The 15,744-nt window shown below is 42.1% G+C and overlaps 1 protein-coding gene across 3 annotated transcripts in view; it reads right to left on the reverse strand.

Moving 5' to 3' along the window:
- LOC118217841 (myoferlin-like) overlaps nucleotides 1-15,744 on the reverse strand; it is a 47,665-nt gene that overhangs the window by 15,582 nt on the left and 16,339 nt on the right. For all 3 annotated transcript variants that reach the window (XM_035399922.1, XM_035399921.1, XM_035399923.1), the window contains exons 7-29: nucleotides 14,490-14,618; nucleotides 14,234-14,296; nucleotides 13,847-13,897; nucleotides 13,585-13,615; nucleotides 12,694-12,809; nucleotides 12,216-12,342; nucleotides 11,594-11,697; nucleotides 11,147-11,215; nucleotides 10,919-10,962; nucleotides 10,378-10,460; nucleotides 10,169-10,207; nucleotides 8,500-8,624; nucleotides 7,799-7,912; nucleotides 7,179-7,356; nucleotides 6,899-7,023; nucleotides 6,544-6,653; nucleotides 5,704-5,896; nucleotides 4,519-4,674; nucleotides 3,885-4,016; nucleotides 3,089-3,252; nucleotides 912-1,026; nucleotides 388-490; nucleotides 135-274 (exon numbers count right to left, since the gene is read on the reverse strand). In XM_035399922.1, coding sequence (XP_035255813.1) covers nucleotides 135-274; nucleotides 388-490; nucleotides 912-1,026; nucleotides 3,089-3,252; nucleotides 3,885-4,016; nucleotides 4,519-4,674; nucleotides 5,704-5,896; nucleotides 6,544-6,653; nucleotides 6,899-7,023; nucleotides 7,179-7,356; nucleotides 7,799-7,912; nucleotides 8,500-8,624; nucleotides 10,169-10,207; nucleotides 10,378-10,460; nucleotides 10,919-10,962; nucleotides 11,147-11,215; nucleotides 11,594-11,697; nucleotides 12,216-12,342; nucleotides 12,694-12,809; nucleotides 13,585-13,615; nucleotides 13,847-13,897; nucleotides 14,234-14,296; nucleotides 14,490-14,618 — 2,511 coding nt within the window. The remainder of the gene's footprint in view (nucleotides 1-134; nucleotides 275-387; nucleotides 491-911; nucleotides 1,027-3,088; nucleotides 3,253-3,884; nucleotides 4,017-4,518; nucleotides 4,675-5,703; nucleotides 5,897-6,543; nucleotides 6,654-6,898; nucleotides 7,024-7,178; nucleotides 7,357-7,798; nucleotides 7,913-8,499; nucleotides 8,625-10,168; nucleotides 10,208-10,377; nucleotides 10,461-10,918; nucleotides 10,963-11,146; nucleotides 11,216-11,593; nucleotides 11,698-12,215; nucleotides 12,343-12,693; nucleotides 12,810-13,584; nucleotides 13,616-13,846; nucleotides 13,898-14,233; nucleotides 14,297-14,489; nucleotides 14,619-15,744) is intronic.

Consider the following 15,744-nt stretch of genomic DNA (forward strand, 5'->3'; position numbering starts at 1 on the left):
TAGCACAGCCACGCCCACAGGAAGCTCAGCCACAACACAGCCACGCCCACAGGAAGCTCAGCCACAGCACAGCCACGCCCACAGGAAGCTCAGTCACAGCACAGCCACGCCCACAGGAAGCTTGCTCCTCTCACCTCTGAGGGGGTGGTGGGGTCCGCCACCTTCCGCCGCTGCCGAATCATCCTCCTTCGGCGGTGCACATGGTACATCTTCTCCACGGGACCCCAGGACTTGGGTTTGTCATTGGGAGGGACTGTTATCCCGTACTCCCAACCTGGAGTCACACACACACACAAACAGGCCAAACAAATATGTCACATATATCAAAATATGTAAATCATTGACACGTTTCTAAATGTGGGGTTTTAAGTGGTTTTTTTTTTTTACCTTTTTCGTCCACGGCTCGGTTGGTGTCGTAGCTCCACTCGTCCTCCCATTTCCAGCCAGAAGGGCACTCGATCTCGTCTGGGCTCTGTGCCTTGTCTCCATTCTGCAAAGCACCACCGGCCCTTACAATCCTGTCCATCGCTAATGACTGTTTTATACGCTGTGAGCCACACGGTGCTACAAGACAGCCATTGGCTATGACACCATAAAGGCCAAGCAGCACAGTTCACAATGAAGTTAAGAGTCAGATTTAACCCTTGTGTCGTCTTCATACTATGTATGCACCCAGTGTCCACAGGGTCAAAGATGACTCACCTTTGCTGCCCCCCCCCCCCAGTGATAAAGCCTCTTCATTGAATTTTAAACCTTAAATCAATATTTTTCATGTAGAAACAGCCGGACACTCATTTCACTGTGGTTAAACTCAGGAAAGGTAAATGTTTTCCCTCTGAGGACAACGCAAAGGTTAAGGGGAAATGTTGTGTCTTTGGTGGAGTGCGATAGGGCAGGTGCGGTTTCCTCACCACGTCTGTGTAGGGTTCTGCCGCCGGTTTCCACTCTCCTCCGGGGTAGCGCGTCTCGTTCTGGAACACCTCGTCCATGAACTCCGTGTGTCCCGCGTCAGCCTCCGTCAGCAACCTGGTTCACACGGGTAAGACATGCTCGGTGCCTGCAGAAGCCAAACTCAAGGGCCATCAGCCCACTCAACCGGGGATCACTGCTGGTCAGGGTGCCAGATTAACCCTTTTGAAGAGTAGGTTTTGTGGAATTTTTTATAAAAAATTTTCAACCGGTACTCCTATTTTAAAAAGTCAGTGTTCTAGAACTCCTTTTGTTTGTTTTCAATTACCATTTGTGATTGTTACATCGGGATTAGAATGATCGGTTAAGAGAATTCTAATCACATATTTATGATCTCATACCTTAAAGGGACCAGAAATGGATTAAGCATGGCAGCCGGGAAGCTGATCCTGTTCTAGTTCATGGATGGGCCACATGGTCCCGTATAGAAACTGGACTGTGGTTGGCCACCCGCAGGGATACACACAGTTGAATTTGGCATTGCCCCGGGATGGGAGGGTTTCATTTGGCTGGGCAAAAGGGACCCCTACTGGTCACTTGTGTGCTTGCAAGTTCATGTGTTAAGTTGCACACAAAGAGGCCTGATTTACTAAAAACCTCTTAGCATATGCAAAACTTTTTAGCATATGCAAAATAACGCAACCAATGATTGGTGCAAAACAAATCCCATGACCAATCATTGCTAAAAAGGTTTTTGCACATGCTAAAGGTCTTAGCGAATCAGGCCCAAAGCATCTTAAGTGTGGTAAAAGGCAGCAGCTGATATCATGCGCTTCAGAGGAGAGCACAATGCTCGTCTGTGCCCTCCTGATTCAGGAGCGTGGGCCATTGTAAGGAGCTGTGGCATTATTGGAGCGTTCCAAATTGGGATGAAAAGGGGGGAAAAAATTTTATAAAAATGGGCTGAACTAATGCAGTTCTCTCGGAGCTCACGAGTTGATGGATGACGGAGCAGGCCGAGCGCAATCCATAATTTTTTTTTTTACAGTTTTGTTTGTATACAGACCACAATATACAGTACTTATTGGTGAAAGATCTATGAGTTGAAACAGTAACCATAACAGTAGAGTAAAATATAACCTATTCTTTGCAACATAAGTGGGCAAGTTTTCATTCCGAAACAAGCGGCTAACTATTTTGACAGGTATGTGTGTGCCTCTAACGATCACGTGGTGCCAACAGCAACGTTGGCACGTAAACAGCCCCATTTTCTGAAGTCGCCTCACATTCTAGACGGACAGAGGAAAAAACAGTGACGAATGTGTGTGCAATTTTCATATTGTTTTTATGGCCTCCCTCCGCTCAGCTGTTAACTCCTGGGAAAATGGCGTCAATTGTAAGGACCGCAGTGTTCTCACACAGTTTAGAGCTTGTGTGCCAAGAGGAAGAAAGTTCCCCTCACCACCCCCCCCCAAAATCACTTGTCACGCACAAAATTTGGGAGTTTGACGTAGAGGGAAAAAGACCAGAAAGTCAAGCAACAGGATAAACACAAGGAGAGCATTAATGAACCTTTTCAACAATGTTCATGATTTCAGCAGTGGAGTGCAGGTTATACACAGGCCTACCAGCCCCTGACACACTGAAGGGAATTCCAGAAAAGTCTGTTTCCTCCGATTGTGTTCTGGGTGTGGGGATTTCTTAACAGTCCTTCAACTCATAATAAATCATTACTGCAGAGATTACCCCTAAACCCAGTTTAATGCTGACTTTTTGTAACTGCATGTGTTTCATGCTGACTCTTTGTTACAGTATGTAAATGGTAAATGGACTGCATTTATATAATGCTTTTATCCAAAACGCTTTACAATTGATGCCTCTCATTTGCCAGAGCAGTTAGGGGTTAGGTGTCTTGCTCAAGGACACTTCGACACGCCCAGGGTGGGGTTTGAACCGGCAATCCTCCGACTGCCAGTCAATCGGTCTTATCTCCTGAGCTATGTCGCCCCATGAGCTATGTGTTTTATGCTACTTGCTACTGTCTGGTGCTGTATGGGAGTGGGGGGGGCGTTGGATGATTACAAAAGTTAGAATAATTTAAGAAGGTTTTGTGAATGAGGTCCATTTTTCCTGTAACAGGTGTCCAAGCTCATCGTGGGGTATGACAAAACTCTCTCACCCCTTCTCCGGGTCCACAAACCAGTCGCCCTCCCAGTCCCAGTTGCGGGGGGGCAGGAAGTACTCCTGCTTCAGCTTCAGCTTCCCCGTCACGTCAGAGAACTTGTGCCGGCCCACCAGCCCCGTCGTGCCCCACTTCCCGAACACCTGGGCCTGGTTTTCATACTGGCCACAGAACGGAAGAGGTACCCACCATTACCAACGCGAAAACTCCATAATATCGCACCATTAGCGACATGAAAACTCTATAACATTGCACCATTACCAGCACAGCAAAAACAACACATTCTATCACAGACTGCACCATTAACAAAACAATGCATTCTATAATACCACACCACTACCAAAACAACACATTCTATAACACTGCACCAGTACCAAAACAACACATTCCATAACACTACACCATTACCAAGACAACACATTCTTTAACTGCACCATTACCAAAATGCAACACATTCTACAACACTGCACCATTACAAACACAACAGACCGCAACACTGCACGCTACAAAAACAACAAGCTCTAGTATGCTGCACCACTGCAAACAAAATACACTGCATAACACCGCACCACTGCAAACCCAAGACACTATTGCGCTGCAGTCCATCATTTAATGTAGCTCTTTTTAACACACAATACACAGAATACTAATTTCTACATAAATATCACCGCAGTACACACATACATGACCTTGCCTGGTAAAATCACTCGGTAGGGTTTTGTTTTATTTGGGGGACGGCATGTTGATATAATGATGTATAATCGTGACTGTATTATTTGGATATGATTCTCACCATCTCTGCGAACACGCTGAAGGTCCCCTCGGAAAAGCTGTTGAACTTCTTCTCGTGCGCGGACAGCCCGAGCCACATGTTCACCCGCAGCTGGACCGGAACCTTCAGACCTTTATTTTTGTCCATGGGGTACTTAAAAAATATTTAAAAAAGAAAAAGCAAGCTAAAACTCCACAGAGCGCACAGTGTAACAGCATAAAATAGGTTAATGTCGAATCTGCCTTTTGGCCTTAGACCTCATCGTCAAGTCCTTAGAGGTGAATCTTATGAACGGACAAGGACAACAGCTGCCCCAGACATCGGGGGGGGGGGCCCAAGGGTTCAGTTTTAGGAGTTTTTGGGGAAAATGATGACAGTGGTATGCACCTGTATGGACATTCTGTTTTCAGCCACAGCTGTGCAGTGTACACTAGGTACCTATATGAAAAATAGTCTGTTTGCAATTGCAGTTGTGCATTCCACTCTATCGTACCCGAATGAAAACAGTCTTTCCCATTGCAGTTGTGTAGTGCACATGGCATACCTATCTGAAAACCGTCTTTCCCATTGAAGCTGTGTAGTGTACACTATGTGCCTATGTCAAAACAGTTTGTTTCTCATTGCAGTTGTGGAGTCCGCAGGTAAGGTACCGTACCTGCATGAAGACGGTCTGGGTCTGGCCGCAGTGCTTTCCGATGGCCTGCTCACTGAGGGTGGAGTACAGGACCTGATTGGCTGGGATTCGCGCGTAGGCCACCCTCCTCTCCCCCCTCAGCATCCAGATGATCACGTCCGGCATGCTGTTTTGGGGCTGCAGGAAGAAACACGTCCGTAACAACTCAGGAACAAGGAACTGGTACACTCATGTGTTAACACTCAAAACAGATGTGTTAAAAAAAAAAACCACACACACAATGTGTCTATTTTTAAACACACATCCATATCTAGCTAAGGACAATGCGTTTTGTGTTACTTTCAACACAGTCTGTGTTAAAAGTCTCCCTTTGTAACACATAAATTGTACATTTGTCACACAAAAGTAGTAACATTGACATGTTGAAATTACATGAAAGTAGTAGCACAAATAGTGTGTTTGACTATCAGAGTATATTGAAAGAGCATATGAAAGCACATTTTAGCACTTATTACTGTAGAGTTTATTTGTGTACTGCAGTATATTTGACTATTTGAACCTATTGAGTCTACATATCAAAGAAAATGTGAGCGCTTGTGTATCAGGGCTTATTCAAGTAGTGGAGTACATTTGAGCCTCTACAATTCCAAGCAAATTGCAGTGCTTTTGTATCAGAGCTTAACTGAGTATTGGAGCGTATCTGGGCCATTAAGTGTTTTTGTATAAGATCTTATTTGAGTATTGGAGCGTATCTGGGCCCTTAAATAAAGTGTTTTTGTATAAGATCTTATTTGAGTATTGGAGCGTATCTGGGCCCTTAAATAAAGTGTTTTTGTATAAGATCTTATTTGAGTATTGGAACGTATCTGGGCCATTAAGTGTTTTTGTATAAGATCTTATTTGAGTATTGGAGCGTATCTGGGCCCTTAAATAAAGTGTTTTTGTATAAGATCTTATTTGAGTATTGGAGCGTATCTGGGCCCTTAAATAAAGTGTTTTTGTATAAGATCTTATTTGAGTATTGGAGCGTATCTGGGCCCTTAAATGAAGTGTTTTTGTATAAGATCTTATTTGAGTATTGGAGCGTATCTGGGCCCTTAAATGAAGTGTTTTTGTATAAGATCTTATTTGAGTATTGGAGCGTATCTGGGCCCTGGCATGTGAAAGCACATCTGAGCGCAGCTCGTTAAGCCGCGGTGGCCGGACCTCGTCGGCCAGCTGCTGCAGCTTGTCCAGCCAGTCCTCGATGTCCCCCAGCGTGGCCAGCACGTCGGTGGCCTCCTCCTTCATGTTCTCGGCCTCCTGCTGGATGGTCCCCAGGGTGCTGTCCCGCATCTTCTTCAGCTGCAGGTCCAGGGCCGTCAGGTTCGCCCTGCCCTCCAGCTCCGGCATTTTGAAGCTGGAAGGAGCACAGGGCGTGGCCTCTGATCAACAGAACCATGGCATCCACCTGATAGTGGTCCGTCCTTCACGAACATTACATTTACATTACATTTATTTGGCAGATGCTTTTATCCAAAGCGACGTACTGCGACGTAAGTAAACGTGGCTGAACAAACAGTTCTTTCTTTTCTTTCTTTTTTTAATTTTATTTATTTATGTATTTATTTTTTTGAAAGTTGTGAGGCATAGCATGTCCAGTTCCCACCCCAATTTGGAATGGCCAATCATCTGGGACCGCAGCCACGTTCATGCACAGATGTGTTAAAAACACATAACGTGTGTTTTTTTTTTTTTTTTTTACACAACTCCGATGTCTAGTTAACGACAACACATTTTGTGTTACTTTCAACACAGTCTGTGTTAAAAAGGCTCATTATTTTGCAAGTAGCTGCAAAATTGCACAAACTGGAATTAGAACTGAACAAAAAGCCAAGTGTGAGCCAAATGAACAAATCATTTCAAGTCTTCAGCCAAATTATCAGCCATCAATGGCTGTCATCAATCAACTTAATTTATTATCAACACGTCTTTCGTTAATCAGCTCGGTTACCAACTGTCACTGATCAAACTGCTCGTTTGAAGCTGCCACCGTCTGTGCTTTACCTGCTGAGGTCTTCAATCAAGTGGTTGATCAGTTTGAGCCAGATCTCGGCCAGGCGAGTTTCAGGGACTTTAGCCGAAACGGCCGTCTTCAGGGAGGTGATGTTGGACTCCTGAAACCAAAAACCAAACCTTAAAGCACGCACTGGAAGGAAAACACAGCTGTACGGATGAACGGTGCATTTTATACGATGTTGGAATGGATGAAAACGACATCTAAGGCTTTGTAAATACACGTAACTGTGTCTGGGACGCAAGTCATATAGTCATACTTCTACCTCTATTAGAATTGTAGTTTTGGTATATAAGAAACAAATTACATGGATAGCGCTATCAAGTAGATGCCACGTTCTCTTACCAATCGGTCAACGATGTACAGGATAATGTTGACAGACTCTAAACGGTGGCTTATGTCCTCCCAGAAAGATGTGATGATGACGACCGGTTTTGTGTTGGCCCAGGGCAAGTAATAGTAGTGATTTCCTATTAAAAAAGGGCATTAAATAGACGCTCCATGAGAGAAAATCAAACATGCATCATTTGAAACAGTACGAAACTGCGTCACAAATGATGTCAGTACACAAATGCAATTAACAGTCTCTTTGTTTCTTTGGCAGGCTAATTGCTCCCGCTCTCACCATCGAACACGGCACAGCTGTACTGGGTTGTTGAGGCCAGGGGCTTGCACGTGGAGTCCAGCTTGTTGCCATAGTTTCCGATGCTGACTTCGAACTGGATGGGTTCCCCGGGTTCCTGCAGCATGCACCCGCTGTGGAACACCGCGCAGAGAGAGAACTTCCTGCGCCGCTGGTACTTCTGCAAGAAGAGACGCCCAGAGCCCACCGGTGAGGCAAAGGAACATACTGCAATATATTTTACATACAGTATGTGCACCTTTTTAAAGATACAACAGTAAATATATTTCACAGCAGTGTATGTTTAAAATATATATATATTGCAGTATCTGAAAGTGGCAATAATTTCAATGTTTGCCCATACATTCTGAAGCGTTGCAAACATTGTGATATATTCTATTTCTCTATATTTTCAGTGTGTTGTATCTCCATGAGGCCAGACACGAGTTAGGCTACTGTGTAACCGCCGAGCTGCTTGTGAAAGGAAACAACCAACATTCCGGAAGGAATCTCAGAAAAAAGAATCCACTCTTCCGTCATCTCCCAGTGACCAGCAGGGTTCCACACGTCCTCCCAGCGTCTTCCCCTGAGATGCTACAATGCGCCACACCTGATGCCTTTACCTCAGCCACAAGGATGTCGTCGCTCGGTATGTCGTCAATCTTCTTTTCAGCTTTGGCGTCCAGCTGTGTGGTGAGTTCAACCAGAACTCTTCCCCTGTAGGCCACCCCTTCGCCCTGTCAAACAAAGACTCCTCATTTTTAAAAGCACACCTTAGCGGAATGTTAGATATTTAGCGGGATGTTAGAATGTTGAAAATGTGTGGATTCTAGTTTTTTTGTTCTCAATCACTAAGCAACTGCATTTCGGTGGTAACTTGAAAAATATGAACTGGTGGTGGTTCTGATGTGACAATGAAATCCCTGACTATGAGAAAAATATTGTTATAAATCTAGAACATATAGGTTTCTACTGGCAGAGATCATGTTTTTTCTAGATAAAAAGCTTCAGTATTGTAAGTCCTATATCACAGCATTGCACGGCATATTATAGCATTTATGTCAGGGCTAGGTTTGTAAAGATACTCAAAAAAGTATTTACACAGCAATGTATATAACAAAGAGCACTCTCGTGGTCTGTCAGTTATCAGAAGTTCACTGAGTACTCAAAGATGAAGTGTATTGCTTTATAAAACTTACGCCTGGTTCACAAAGACGTATGACGTCCTGGAATTGTTTGTCCGTACGATTCTTTCTCCCAGCAGAAAACTGAATTCGCTTGAATGGATTCTACCGCAAACACACATTATCGTATGCCAGCGTACCTTCCCAAAGTTGAGGTCCTCGTACGGGTCTGCGAGGCCAGTGAATTCTCTGGGGCTTCCATAGAGGTTTACGTAGCAGGGACCAAACGCTGGCAGGAACCCCACCTCCGAAATCCCAGAATTCCCTGCGAATCACAGCGGCAGGTCTTTATAGAGTGGGCTAGAAGTGGGTGAGAACTGTGAGTTTTTGGTTAGATCACATGCTGTCCAGGATCTGTCTGTTAGTACTGTTTTCTGGGCTTGGTTAACTGAAGCACACACAGCATAAGCACATATAAGCATGCATTGCAATCACACAAGGAAATGAAAAATATTACATAAAGGATGCAGAATACCTTAGGTCATAATAAACTGAAATAGCAGGTTCAAGTTAATACAACAGCTTCGCCTGTGAAGTTAGTCTGCATACTACTACCTTAACTATGGAACCAAGGATTCAGCAAATAACACAAGCAAACCATTCAGGTCCCATAATAATCTAGCATAGGACCTCCTCACAAATGTAAATGAAGGAGAATGCAAACTACATGGGCTTGTTATCATACATGACCATCAAAAACAAATGTCTCAGTGCCACGTTTGAAGGAAAAGAAACAGGCCAATGCCATTTTACTGGTCTCCACACGTAATATTTTTTAAAAATGTAAATGCTTTTTCCCGGAATTTTTTGAATGTCCAATTATATTTATGAAGGCCAATCATTGGGGGGGGGGGGGGGTGTTTGGGTCTCTAGAGAGCAGTGAGACATGGATCGTAGACCGCTGACCTTTAATAAACCTGGAACCCTGACTGATTCCACCAACAACTAGCCCCTCCAGGGCTACCAGCCACAGTTGGTTGGCAGTGGTGTGGTCTGGGATCAAACCCAAACCATGGGGCCCATCCAAGCATTAGAACGGTGTCTTAACAGGATGAGCCACCGAGCAACCCCGCACATACTTATTATCACCACCCTCAGTTTCCATAGCACCACCCTCAGTTTCCATAGCACAGCAGAGGGAAGGTTAGAGGTTAGCGTAAGCATAACAGCATAAAACCAGGGGTTATGTGATTAATTGTACTGTGTACACTAATTCACAACATATATGCTTAACCCACAGAGTGCCACTGCTTTACTGATGCCATTGTTCTCAAGAGAATAACTCCTTTGTGGCACAGTCTGCAGGTAGCCATTCCACAGTGAAAGTGGAACAAAAAACTATTCAACAGGGCCACAGCACTTTCCTCTTCTATCTAATCACTATCTGATATTAATATTTACCCATTTCAACTACATTTTGAGTTGTCCTTTCATTTGGTGAAATTCTTTCAATGGCATGTAATACTTTGCAATGATTAATTTGACAGACACACAGTGCGGACAACACAAGCGGTTATGCACACTATAAGCTATAAACCACAAAATTTACCCAGTGCTAAAATCAAGTTGTATTCCAGGTGACAAATAAGGTTTTTGTGGACCAAAACTGCAAGCTGAAAATTTATTTCCACATATATTGTGCTCGCTTTCTCTCCTTGCGACTGTTTTCACAAATAATTACGCAACTGAACTGGCATTATTTTTCAAGCAATTTGCATGAATGAAGCTTTTTTTTCACTTTACACCATGCATATAACTGGTTTTAGCGCTGGATTTCATGCAAAAGAACTGGTCAGCCACTATATGAACCTTCAGGTCCTGGTGCAGCCTCATTGCCCGAACATGAGTCTATTTCGAGAGAAAGAAACGATGCATGTCAATCAAGAACTGATCAAGAATCAATCATGCTCAAATGACAGTATTCACATTTATATGCATATTTTATTTTTTGCCTCCCATTTGTCATTACCATTTGCACACCGCTGATTACACACTGACTTTCCACGACAGGGCCTTACCGTCAATCTCGCCACCAGAGGACGCTATTTTAGTCAGGTTTAAGAAGGTGGTTCCTATGGCATCGTTCCTGGTGAGCCGATCCCTGCAGGAGAGATTAAGTGGACCTGCAGTTAGTACTGTTTATCCAACGCTGCAGGGCCATGTTGTGCTTACAGTTAGCACAGCTCTTCTCCCGCTCCGGAATCTTCCTCTTCAGACCCCTGCCCTCTCCCTGACCCCCCACTTCCAACACAGACCACAACTGAGTGCTATATCCTCCTAAGGCCTGCCAATGCATTTTTGTCTCCTGTAGGGAACATGCGTCTCTGTTCTTAATCTCAAGAACCATATACAGTATTCTACTTTGCTGAAACCCACACTAAAAGGGCCATTCCATAAAAATAAAAGGAATAGTATTTTAAAAAAAATATTTTCACATTTTTTTGTTTTTTTGTCATCCAAGACACTTGTATTAGGTAAAAAAAATGTAAATACTTTTTTTTCTGCCAGGATATTAGACTGGTTAACTTTAACATGCAGTCTGCTGAAAAATTCACTTACCAGTCGTAAACTGTCAACTTGATGCGTTCGCACATTGATGGAAACTGCATTAACAAAAATGAAAATAAGTCTTTCCCGGTTTTGAGAACATTACAATATGATTATACCTATGCTGGTTTCATGCGAATATGTAATAATACATATTCTGTCCTGATAGAATATTAATCCTTTAGACACTGACAGAAACATCTATTCTCACAGATATTCAGAGTGTTTTCTCCCTCTTACCTTGACCTGCAAGTTGATCAGCTGGTTCCATTCTGGGTTTGCATTTTTCTCTATTATTTTTGTACAGATCTAAACAATGAAACAACACAAACTTTTAGAAACCTAGCACAATACTGTTTACATAGCTTGAGATACACTATTCAGTCTATTTGAATTCATCGTTTGTAGTGGTCAGCGCTAGCTAACTAAAGAACTAGTGATTTGTTAGCAAAATTTCTGTTTGTTTGCTAACAAGTTTAGCAGCAGCTTTTTACCAAGCAAATTTACCTGTAGCTAGTTACAATACAGTACGATACAGTTAGCGCTCTATATGCTGTAAGTGTACATCCACATGATTTTGATGTGTCTATATTGGTGTGATAGCTTGAAAACATGGGCAGCTGTATCAAGGGGTTGCATCAGATGCATACACATACACACATGCAAACACACCAGGGAAAGAAATACCTTTTTGCCAGCAAATCCAACTTCTAGAAATGGATCCACTAAGTTTTTCTTGTCACCGTCTCCTCCAAATACATGCTTGATTGTCTGAGCAAAAGCATCATCCACTGAAATAAGACAAACACACGTCAGACTCTTACACATTTGAAAATATTTTTGACATCCTTTTATTATACCTCTTCAGCAGCCTAAGAATTATTTAAAATGTGTTATTCAAATTAGGAGGAATAATGAATAACTATTATATTTATCTAACCATTTTTGAGCTGTGAAGACAGTGTTCAGAGTCGGAGCAGTGTTCAGGGGTAGAGCAGTGTTCAGAGTGACAGCAGTGTTCAGGGGGAGAGCAGTGTTCAGAGTGACATCAGTGTTCAGGGGGAGAGCAGTGTTCAGAGTGACAGCAGTGTTCAGGGGGAGAGCAGTGTTCAGAGTGACAGCAGTGTTCAGGGGGAGAGCAGTGTTCAGAGTGACAGCAGTGTTCAGGGGGAGAGCAGTGTTCAGAGTGACAGCAGTGTTCAGGGGGAGAGCAGTGTTCAGAGTGACAGCAGTGTTCAGGGGGAGAGCGGTGTTCAGGGTGGGAACAGTGTTCAGAGTGAGAGCAGTGTTCAGGGTGTTTGGCTCGTACTCTGTGGCATGTCCTCAGCCCGGTACACCTTCAGTGTCAGAGTGACCCATCGCAGGCTGGTTCCAGCCGGTAGCAGCAGGTTGCTCTCGATGTCGTCCTGCTCGTCATCAGCTTCCTTCTTCTCCATCTGTACACGATGACATCACAGGAGTCACATGACCCAGACTTCAGAAGCTTCAGCATGAACACCTTCCACCAGCCTCAGAGCACTATGGATCACTCCGAAAAAGCTACGTAATGAAGACCTTGTAATTATCCTGTCAATAAATACGCAGCCGTTATATTGGCACATGTATTTACACATGCAGACTAAACTGTGGTTCTCTGACACATCAGTAGTTAGGAGAGTGGGTGGATGGGTGTGTAGCAGACAGTCTTTGTGGAAGTCTGTGTGAGGGTGTGGGTGTGCAGGTAGGGTGGGTATAGTCTGTTGTAACAGGGAGGATGGGTGTAGCAGCGTGGTTGAGGGAGGCTGTACCGGAGGCTCATCTCCCGCCCCCATGATCATCACGCTGACTTTGAGGTATCCCTTGGCTCCGGAGCTGGAGTCGTCGGCATTGCCCATGAGAAGCCACTTCCTCAGGATAGCATGAGCTTGTGCGCACACAATGGAAGGTCATGAGAAAAGGTACACACATAAGTACACCACAACCCATCCAAGCTCACCATTTACCTACTAGGGAGTATCCAGCACTGCTTCAAGCCTGAACTTGAATACCCTGTATGCATACCCTGGTATCCATGTGGAATTTATTTTAGCAAGTTTCCACATATGCCCCCTTGTCTGACAGAACACAACATGAAAAATCTTTTGCAGCTCACATAATATATTTAATCCCATATATGAATTCAAAAACCTCAATCAAATCCACCCTTAGTCTCCTTTTGCTCAACCTGAAGAGATTAAGTATCTTAAGATTTGTTTTCCTACCTTTATGTCTTATGTTTTGTAATGTTTGTAGTGCCTCTCTATTTCTTATCTCAACAGCCCTTAAAATATTCTGTCCATCTGATGTATTTGGGCATAAGCATATCTGTAACCGCTTCTCTGGTAAAGCTTTCAACAAAGTTATTGTTTTCAGGATCAGCAATATTCATATTTCAATGAACTTAACCTCTTTCGTAACTTTAATTTTTCTATAATATTGAATAATTATAGAACACTTATCACCTTTTTTATACGAGTTAGGAGAGTAGCCTTTAAGCTGCTTATTTCTTTTAAAATCCTGGCACAGATATTGTCTTCAACACACACATACACACAACAAAAATATGTATTTACAAAATTAAGGAATTAATAATTTATCAATACTAAAAAAAAAAAAAAGACTTCTTCAATGCAATGTGCTGAATTCAAACCCATATATACCTGGTTCATCATAGACATAGCCAACATCCAGCTGCAGAGAGAAAAATGAATTTTAAAAGTTTAAAATGACTATATATATATTATCAACTATACATACCTATACATACCTACACATACTATGTTACACCCTACAGCCCACACAGTACTATGTGAAAACCAGTGACTATTTTACACCCTACAGACCACGTTACAGGGAAGCCAGTGACGGTAGTTAGTGAAAGATATTAATGACCGAAGGGAGACTGGGGGGCAGGTAACATACCTTAAACTCTCCCATCAAGCTGTCCGCTCTCAGGGAAAAGGAGTCATACACCTGGAGCAGGGGAGAAGGTTACGGTCAGGTATAGCTTTACGGATCAAACCGGGACTCGGCTTATTTACAAATTCCTCATGAATTCAGAGTGGGCCAGAGCAAGAGGCTACGTTAGTGCAGGGATATGAATCATAGTCTTGGACAACAGATAAGGTTTGTGAGCTCATTGTCCGGCTCATATTAACAGAAACAGATTTAAAACTTATGTTTATTTATGTTACATATTCTAATACCTCTGCATTTGGAAACAGAAAGAGATTTAAAACTTATGTTTATTTATGTGGCACATTATAATGCCATTTGGAATTACTCAAGTGTTTGGAGTCATTAACTCACCCGAATGCTGATGTACTCGTCAAACAACTCTGAAGGTAACATATTGACGTTGTAAAAGAAAATCTGTAATAAAATAGAATACAAACATGCAACATAAAGCTAAGTGAGATACGGTGAAAGGCAGAAACATAGAGCAAATATCTTTAGTTATTCTTGAAAATTATTAATTATTGTTAAATTATTTTTTATCAAAATTATTACGGTAAAAAAAAATATTTTTGTGATGTTGACCAATAAGATAACTACAGGAAGTTACCTCATCAAAGAAAGGATTATTTCCTCTTTTGATCCTGGTTCTGTGCGTCTGTCCACAGAGATTCACCTTGACGACGGGCTTGATGTTGTTACCGGGCAACTGACGTGCTTCAATAACCCGAACACGGATCTGATGAACAAAGTTAGGAATCGGTGAAAAAAGAGATTAATATTCAGATGTGCATAGGTTATATTCCTCTGAAACATTGTTGAACACAAACGGTTACACACAACATTAATCATTCCTCTGTATTTATTGTCAGCTATTTAAACAGAATAATGCAATGCAATAAACTTCAAGCATAGCAGCTGAAAATTAAAAATAAGCTTCAGTACAGGATCCACTGCATCAATTTATTTACAATAATGATACTGTACACATCCATCACTCATCAATATCAACCAAATATCATACTACATATATGTATACACACACACACACACACACATATATATATGTATATATATGTACAGGTATATATACAGTATAAGCCACATCGCAGTGTCTGGATACATATATTGAGCTAATGAATGCCTTGTGCCTTCAATTCTATTCTGTAGTATGTTTCATTTTACAGTTTATTCCAGGCCAGGAGTGTCTCTCTACTTCCTTTTCCTGTTTTCCTGATTTTTTTCAGGAAATAATTAGTCCATTCTGTAGAATCATATCACGACATGTAAATCATTAACACATAGCGAAATCGTACCGATTACTAATATGTAGAAACAAAAAAGTGTACTAAAAAAATTATAAATAGTTTATTTCTCAAAATTATTGAAGTACACAGACAGTCAGATTAATATACCCATGTTTTTACTGCAGAGAGATTGCACTGTTTATGGACTAGATCAGCCATCTGCAACCATGATTCTACTTTAACCGAATAACAACAGAATCCCATGGCTTTCTACAACCAGGGTTGTAGACTTTCAAGGTAAATACTATGCATGGTCTAAATGGTGGGGGCTTCATTTGATGTTTAAAATGTGAAAATAAATATTACAATTCAATATTGAATAAATTGCAGATGTCATCCTCAAAAGGGTGCCTTTAGACCAATCCATCTTGTAGGCCTTTAATACACTGCACGACTACTAAAAATCAAATATTCTAGGGAGTGAATTTTTTATTAAAGCTATAAAATAAATGGCCATGTGGGTATAATAAAAATACATTTAAAAATGGGTTTTTAAATGTTTTTCATGAAAGCACAACAAAACTACAGTACCTACAGCACGGTTTTCTCTCTGAAACT

This window comes from Anguilla anguilla, chromosome 18, assembly GCF_013347855.1.
Source record: "Anguilla anguilla isolate fAngAng1 chromosome 18, fAngAng1.pri, whole genome shotgun sequence".
Taxonomy (NCBI): Eukaryota; Metazoa; Chordata; class Actinopteri; order Anguilliformes; family Anguillidae; genus Anguilla; species Anguilla anguilla.